The 7752-nt window shown below is 41.1% G+C and overlaps 1 protein-coding gene across 1 annotated transcript; it reads right to left on the reverse strand.

Moving 5' to 3' along the window:
* Positions 1 to 5056: 5056 nt before the first annotated feature.
* On the reverse strand, positions 5057 to 7526 carry LOC133796315 (probable indole-3-acetic acid-amido synthetase GH3.1). The gene is made up of 3 exons (XM_062233788.1): positions 7069 to 7526; positions 6858 to 6959; positions 5057 to 6723 (listed from the first exon to the last, which is right to left on the reverse strand). The coding sequence occupies exons 1-3, from the start codon at positions 7386 to 7388 to the stop codon at positions 5352 to 5354; spliced, it is 1794 nt and encodes a 597-aa protein (XP_062089772.1). The 5' UTR covers positions 7389 to 7526; the 3' UTR covers positions 5057 to 5351.
* Between the last annotated feature and the right edge of the window lie 226 nt (positions 7527 to 7752).

Consider the following 7752-nt stretch of genomic DNA (forward strand, 5'->3'; position numbering starts at 1 on the left):
AAAGACAAAACTTAGTAGTCTCTCGTTTAGAAATATCTTTCCTGATTGGGGCTGGTCGCCTAAAGGGAACAGTTGTGTTAGTGGCCTGGTACACTTCTGCTCGGCTATCGACTAGGGCCGTATAATTGGTGAACATCGACTCGTATCTATTACTTTTTGGGCACTTGTTCTCAGACATTATCGACTTGTGGTTCGCCCTTTTTCCCCCATTCTTCCCATTATTATTTTCGTTGCCATTGGTCTTTCTAGAATCATTGGCGGCTTTGGCGGGAGATTCTTTTGGTCCTTGGTCATCTGTGGGAGACTTCCCTTCATTGGCAATGGCCTCCTCGAGCTTGATGTACCTGTTTGCTCGATCCAGAAATTCCTGAGTACTCTTGACCCATTCTTTCGCAAGTTGTTCCAAAGAGATGAGTGGCGTCGTACCCCAGCCGTTAGAGCCATCATCTTTCCTTCATCTCCGACCGTCTTGGCCCTAGCAGTTGCTCGCATGAATCGTTGGACATACTCCTTCAGGGTTTCTCCTTCTTTCTGGCGTATCTCAACCAGCTGATTGGCCTCGGTCGGATGTACTCGACCAACATAAAATTGTCCTTAAAAATCCTTTACGAACATTTCCCAAGAAACTATACTGGCCGGAGGGAACTTAAAAAACTACTCTTGGGCAGTCTCGGATAAAGTGGCAGGAAAAATTCTGCACCGAGCATCGTCTAACACCTTTTGGATGTCTATCTTTATTTCGAATTTGTTCACATGAGATACAGGATCCTCTAATCCAATGAAGTTGGGTAAGACCGGCATCTTCAATTTTCTTGGAGTCTCTGCCATTGCGATTCTTTGTATAAATGGAGTGCCTTTTCTCCGATCAAATTCAATATGGGAAGTCTGGTTCCCAAAAAATTGCTGGATGGCCTGATTTAAAGGAACGAGTTGGGCCTGTACGGTATCTGGTACTGTTGGAGCAACCGGCGCTAGGGGAAAATATTCGTCATGTCTTTCCCCTCTATTATTGAGGACGTCCCTCAAGTCTTCCTCCCTACGCCTTTGCTCGCTCGGGCCCAGTCAATCAAAGACGTTTGGCTATTTAGGTTGCCCCCCAGCATTTTGGCTCATTGGTCGGTTCTCCCTTGGTGGAGGGTTTTTTTCTTCGTCCCTCTCTTCTTGCCGCCTACCAGCATTCCTCCTGCCAGAATCTACCTCATTATAATCATGGCCATCTCTAAATTGTGACCAATGACGGTGCAATCTGCTGTTCGCACAATTTCCCTCTCTCACTACTGAAATGTCCCGATAGGTGGGTGGAGGCCTATGTTGGTCAGTAGGTCCCCGGGCATTATTATGTCATGGGGGACCCCTGACCGCAGAGCCTGATTCCACCTGCCTTATGCTCGCAGAAGGACACTGTCCTCTACTTGGAGGGTTTTTCTCCCCAGCCATCTAGTGTCTAGGGCTTCTAGGACGTTGCCCGGCCCTATTCTGCCTTTGCTGTTGAGGATTGTCTCGACCAGCGCGAGAGGGTGGCTGCTGCTCAGGACCCTAGAACGGACTCTCCTGTTGAGCAGCAGGAGGTTGTTCTGGCCTTTGAGGGTTTGCCGGTTGTGGCGGATTGTGGTGGTGTTGGGGATGATCTGATTGTGGACCTCATTGTGGGTGTGTACTAGGTCGCTGATCCGGTTGGGAGGCAGGCATGGGCTGTCCTCGAGCCAACTGAATGGCTGCCTCCAGGGCGGCGGTGGCATCCCTCTGCCGGCAATCCATGTCAACCTGCCGCTCATTCAGCTCTTGGCACTGCCTGTCAATCTCCCGCTGCTGCAACATCATTCTTTCAGCCACATTTTCTTGATTAGCCCTCAGATTGGCTAATTCTTCTTGTAACACAATCAGAGTCGTCCTTACAGTTTCAGAATCCATCTCTTCCTCTTCCAATTCTACTTGTGGCTCATCCTTAGCCACATTTTGTGGAGGAGGCTGGGTTGACGCATTCCCAGAAGTCTGCCTAGTTTTCCTAGTTGTTTTTGCCATTTTTTCTTCTTGGAAGTCTTGAGTCCACCTCTCAATGAAAGCACCAAAATGTTGACCCTCGATTTGGCCAACGACACATAATCAAGTAAAACTACAGAAACGAGATGAAATCCAACCAAAAAGGTAAGTGACACAGATTTATAGTGGTTCAGCCCCAGAGATGGTAATGACCTACGTCCATTTAGTATTCTTATTAATGTAGAACTCCAAAACTTGCGATCAATGAAATAGGGTTCACGAGTTTCACAAGCTTGGGGATGAATACTAATTTGGCAGATAAAAACACTATAATTCTCTCTAAAGATCCAAAAGTCCTCTCTCTTAAGCCCTTTGAGTCTTATTTATAGGCTCAAGGAATTCCTTATGGCCCGGTGGGCCTTGATTACATTTAACACAAGCGTATCTCAAATAATAACGAAAATTATAATTATTACATAAATGCGAGCTTACAGATATATAAAAGATATCTGAAATACTGCAACCAGCCTCGTCGCCCATGAAATATGCCTTCTGTTGGGTGAATCCTCTTCTGATCGATGGTCGAACAGAACGTACTCACGAAAATAGTCACGTACAATCCACGTGCAGACTAATTTTGCCACGTCATCAGGTGAATCTTTTTCTGGTAAACAAAGGTAAATATATATATATATAAAATATACCTAAATTTTGAAATAAATAATAATAAAAATTAAAACAAAATCATAAACATATATACTTAATGAAATCTATACAATGTAATATGTAAAATTAAACAAAAATATATACATTGTTAACAACTCAAAATTTTCTTAGAAACCCACTATGAAAAATCCTATAATCTACGAAAAAACTCATATTAATGTAAAACTAACACAAAATCATCTATATTATTCATTTTTATGCATAACCTATCATTTTTTTTAAAAAAAATTAACCAAAACCACTCAAACGGGGAGAAAGCTTACCAAAAGAAGCCCTAGAAATCGCAGGTTTTCGCCATTTTCGCAGCTTGTATAGCCTTTGTCTAGCCTTTCGTGCGTCTGAGAGGAAAGAGGAGAAGAAAAACCTTATATATCACGAGGGGACTTTCAACCTCTCCTACTGGGAGACGTGCCATGTGTCTCATACTTTCAACATTTCCCACTGGGAGACGTGCCACGTGTCCCACGTCTCCCAGCGGGAGAGGTTGAAAGTGAGACATGGGACACGTGGCACGTCTCCCAGTGGGAGACGTTGGATGTCCCCACTAGACACATGTTTAGACCCCAAATTTTCAATGTCTTTCAGCACTTTTAATGTCTTCCATTTGTAGTAATTAATAAAAACTTTCAATGTCTCCCAACATAAGACATTTAAAATCCCTCCTAAGTTGTAATGTCTTACACCATTGGTGTAAGATATTGTAGGGAGTCATTGTATGTCAAAATTGTTGTAGTGTGGTCAATTACTTTGCTCACATATTTTATTTTCATGATTATTTGTTTCATATAAACTTTTATTAAATCCCGAGCACATAGCTAATCATATCTATAGTGACGTAATCACACTGGAATATAAATATGATTATATATTTAAAATAAATTAGTCCTAAAATTAGTCATTGCACAGGATTTACACTGACTTGCCAATCTACAATATGATCTACTTACACATTGCAGTGTTATGTTCTTTCCAAAACATTAGTAAATTAGATAAGATAAGATGTATTTGTTATATCAAACCGGACTAATATTGACCGTTATTAACTATTTTAGTCATATCATATAACTTATTAAAAAAATAAGATGTACATTTTAATTATTTTTTCTATTTTTAATTGATTTAATTATTTGAAAAAATAAATAATTAATTAATTAAGTATTTAATACTGATCCAATGAATTATGGACAATACATATGCATCCTCACTGTCAGATAATGGTACTAACGAGATTGTAAATTTGTTAGGAAAATAGTAGTTTGGGAGGTATTGCCGATGAAATGGTTAAACGTAAGAAAATGTAATGATACTAGGTTTTGCGACCAATTATTCATATATTATTAGAAAATTTGTTTATTCACTTTTGGCTCAGCAGTTTTTTTTTATACTTGTTTTGTTGCCAAGCACAGTCTTCGATAAATAAAAAAAACATTTTTTCTCATGGGGTCACCATCTGTTACTTTCTTATCCATGTGGGTTATGGGGTGGCTGTAGAAGAAAAAGAAAGCCACGAGTACTTAATATCACATGAAGATAAGGGAACAACCACAATTTTTATGGTAAAGGTATTTTTTTATAATTATTTCATTAAATATTTCCAGTACTTACAATGGAATCGAAGTGATTATTAAAATAAGTTTGGTTTATAATAAAGTCTAAACATGCAAGTGATAATGTACAACGAAGTAAAATGCATTTTATGTCAGAAGATCTGCGTAAATATAGGATAGCCTCATTTTTTTATTTATTTAAATAAGCAGTCGCTACTCATAAATTTACCATATATATTATAGATACAAACCCCGGAAAAATAATGATTGTGCCGTCTGGATTCTTTTACCATTAATTTTAAATATTAAGAACCATGAACAAATTAATTAATCAAACTACTTTAATTAATTGCATATGTAGATTCGTGGAAACACTTGACAGGTTTTCAAACCGCACAATTATTTTGTTAAGATCAGAGTGTACTACAGTTACTCGCTTTCTGATTAAGTTTATACCGGAAGTTCAATTCCAAACATATATTGATGATTTTTTTTCTTTCTCATTCTCTGTACATTGCATTAGTCTACTTTTATTGCAATGGATATTGATAACAATTAACCCACTCAAAGTATGCATTTAATAATAATAAAAACACTTAATAGACAATAAAGCATGGTGGACAGACACAATAGTTTTTTCACCAGACAAAATTATCGATAGGAAAAGATCCAATAATAATCCCATGCAATGAATCAATGAAATGGATAGACTATAGAGATAGAGCTGCGTCCAAAAAAAGAGAGTGATCTTTATACCTTTTGCCATACCATTTTTCCACTACGTTGTGAAAGTAACAATTCACTGAATTAGAACATCATCTTTTTGATAAGCCATAAGTAAGCATAACATGAGAGTCACATCATTTCCTTTTCTCACAAGTTAATTGAACCAAAATACAAAACCTGACCTTTGAAACGTCCTAATCAAACATACACTTTCTTTTTCTTTTTTCAAATAAAATTTATATGATATTCCCAACCAAAAACCTAACCCATAATAATAAACAAGAAGGAAAAAATCAAAGCTAAAAAAAATTATACAGAATTAATTAACTTAAGTCGTTGACTTGATCCAAAATAGGATAATTAAAATTTAAACTACAGTCTCCTTGCCGGTGTCCAATGCGGCAAAGCGGGGCTAAAATGCGTGGAGACCACCCTCGAATCCAAGAGCTCCATTATGGGAGTAAAGTTAACACACCTCGGCACCTTATACTGGTTGATAGACGCGCCTCTAGATATCGCGTAGTCCATCAACTCCTCAAATGTTCCGGATCTCACCACCCGAATCTCCAACGCCCCGATTGAGTGGTCCGCCACTCGTCCTTGACGATACACTGAGTTCAGTGATTCCTCCATCTCGAGGCAACACTGACTCAGCACCTCCGCCTTCGGGGCGTTGGCCGGGTCTTTCACCAGCAACTCCCAGTAAATCACGTAGTGACCCGGGATGGTCGTCGTGTCCGCGTAGCTCGTGTACTCGACCACGCTCGTGTTGAACTTCGAGAGAAGCTTCGACGCGTTCTCCACCGCTTTCTGCAGTTCCGCCTCGTCGGTCTTATCAGAGTCGATACTGAGTAAAACGTTTTTGCGCCTCACGAAGTGGAACTGAGGTGCTGAGTTGTGGAACCCCGTGACTCGGAGGATGTCACCGACTCGGTATCGGTACAAACCGGCGTACGTTGTAATCACCAGCTCGTACTCCTTTCCGACCTCCACGTCCACAAGGTCAACGAGCTCCGAGTCAACGACTCTAGACGACGCTGTTTTCGGGTCGTGGGGGAGGAACTCGAAGTAGGCCATGTTGGGCATGATGGTGTACGAAACTTCGGCAGGTTTGCACATCGGGTTCAAGTTTAACCCGAAATAGCATTCGGAGGAGGCGTACATGGTGCAGGCGAGTGGCAAACCACCACTGTAGTAGTCCAATGTGGGAATGTACTGGGCCATGGCTCCGGTCACGATTACGTCCAGGTACTTGGTGTTGGGCCAGATTCTGGTAATGATTCTTTCCCAATCGTCTTTGCAACACTCAGCCGTTAAGAAATCGGCGAGTTCTGAATCGTGTCTCATGACTCGGTTCATGCATTCTTTCAATTCCGGGTCAGTAATTTTCGAGTTGAGAGACCCGGTTCGGATGTCGTGGGCGAGTTGAGCCCAGTTGAGCTGGAGGAACCGGATGGCGCGAATGAGGCCCGAAGCGAAGACCGCGCCGAGGCGGAGAACTTTGTTACGTTCAAAGAGGCCACAGAGCATCTGAGTGTACATGCTTTGGAAGGAGTCAGGGCAAAGAATGGCCTCGTTGGGGCTGGTGTAGACATTGTACGGGTCGTAGGGTCGGGTCTTGAAGTGTTCGCTCTTGTAGTAGCTGGTAAGTACGGGCCGGGCCAAAAGTCCACCTGGTGTCTTTGTTTCGGATTTTATGAACAGAAAGTATAGCCCCTTGCCTTTGTCCAGTTCAGGCACATAGCTGTAGCATATTTCAAGTTAATTAATAAATAGATAATTTAGCTCTAAGGATTGGTTACATGAAATTTACGCTTTTCTTCGATTTAATATATTATATATTTTAATTTAAATTAATATTTATGTCTTGAAACTTACAGGTTCATTACTGGCATGAGTAGGCTGTATAGTAGTTGGCGGCGATCCAACTCCTCCTTAATCGTCGGCATGAGTTTTCTTTCACCAGCTGAAGTCCCAGAACTGTAATTCCCATTAAATAAAACTTATTAAAAATAAGAAAGAAAAACAAAAATAAATAATATACAAAATAGCATTAAAATTACAAACAATTAGTCCTTTAATAGTTCACCTGGTGAGGAATTCTGTAATGGGGTGAGCGGACAAGATAGCAGAGCGATCTCCATTAGCAATACGTTGAATTTCGGGCTGAAGATCCTCATAGGTAATCACCGGGAGTTCGGATTTGTAGGTGTCACGGTCGGTTGCGCCGCCGAGTTTGAACCTTTTCAGGTACTCAGTATGGGAGTTTCGGGCCAAGATTTCGCTCAACACCCTTTCCTGTACAGCATCGGCGTTTCGGGTCATTTCCTCAATGAATTGGAGGGCTTTTGCATCTTTTTCACAGACCGGAGGACCCAACGGAGAAGACAGAGCTGAGTCCACAGCCATTTTCAGACACTAATTAGTAATTATGATAAATTAGGCAAATTTATTATTAAAGTCTGAAAAGAGAAAAGGGTGAGGATTAGGATGATGGGGATGATAAGAAGAGATTTGTGGTGAATGAGTTGCTGAGGTTGTGGAGTAGTACTGGGCAGAAGGGGAGTATTTATAGTGGGCGAGAGAGGGAGAAGCATTTATAATTTTAAAAAGTGACACGTCACTAGCCACGTAAGGCAAGTTGGACCCGGGGCAAAAGGTAAACTTGGAATTGAATTTAGCTAGAGTCGTGGGGCGAGAGCGAGAGCAAGAGCGAGAGCGAGAGAAAGAGAGGAATTATGCTGGTGGGGGAGTTGTAGAGGCGGAAGGGGAC

This window comes from Humulus lupulus, chromosome 1 (assembly GCF_963169125.1).
Source record: "Humulus lupulus chromosome 1, drHumLupu1.1, whole genome shotgun sequence".
NCBI classification, from domain to species: domain Eukaryota; kingdom Viridiplantae; phylum Streptophyta; class Magnoliopsida; order Rosales; family Cannabaceae; genus Humulus; species Humulus lupulus.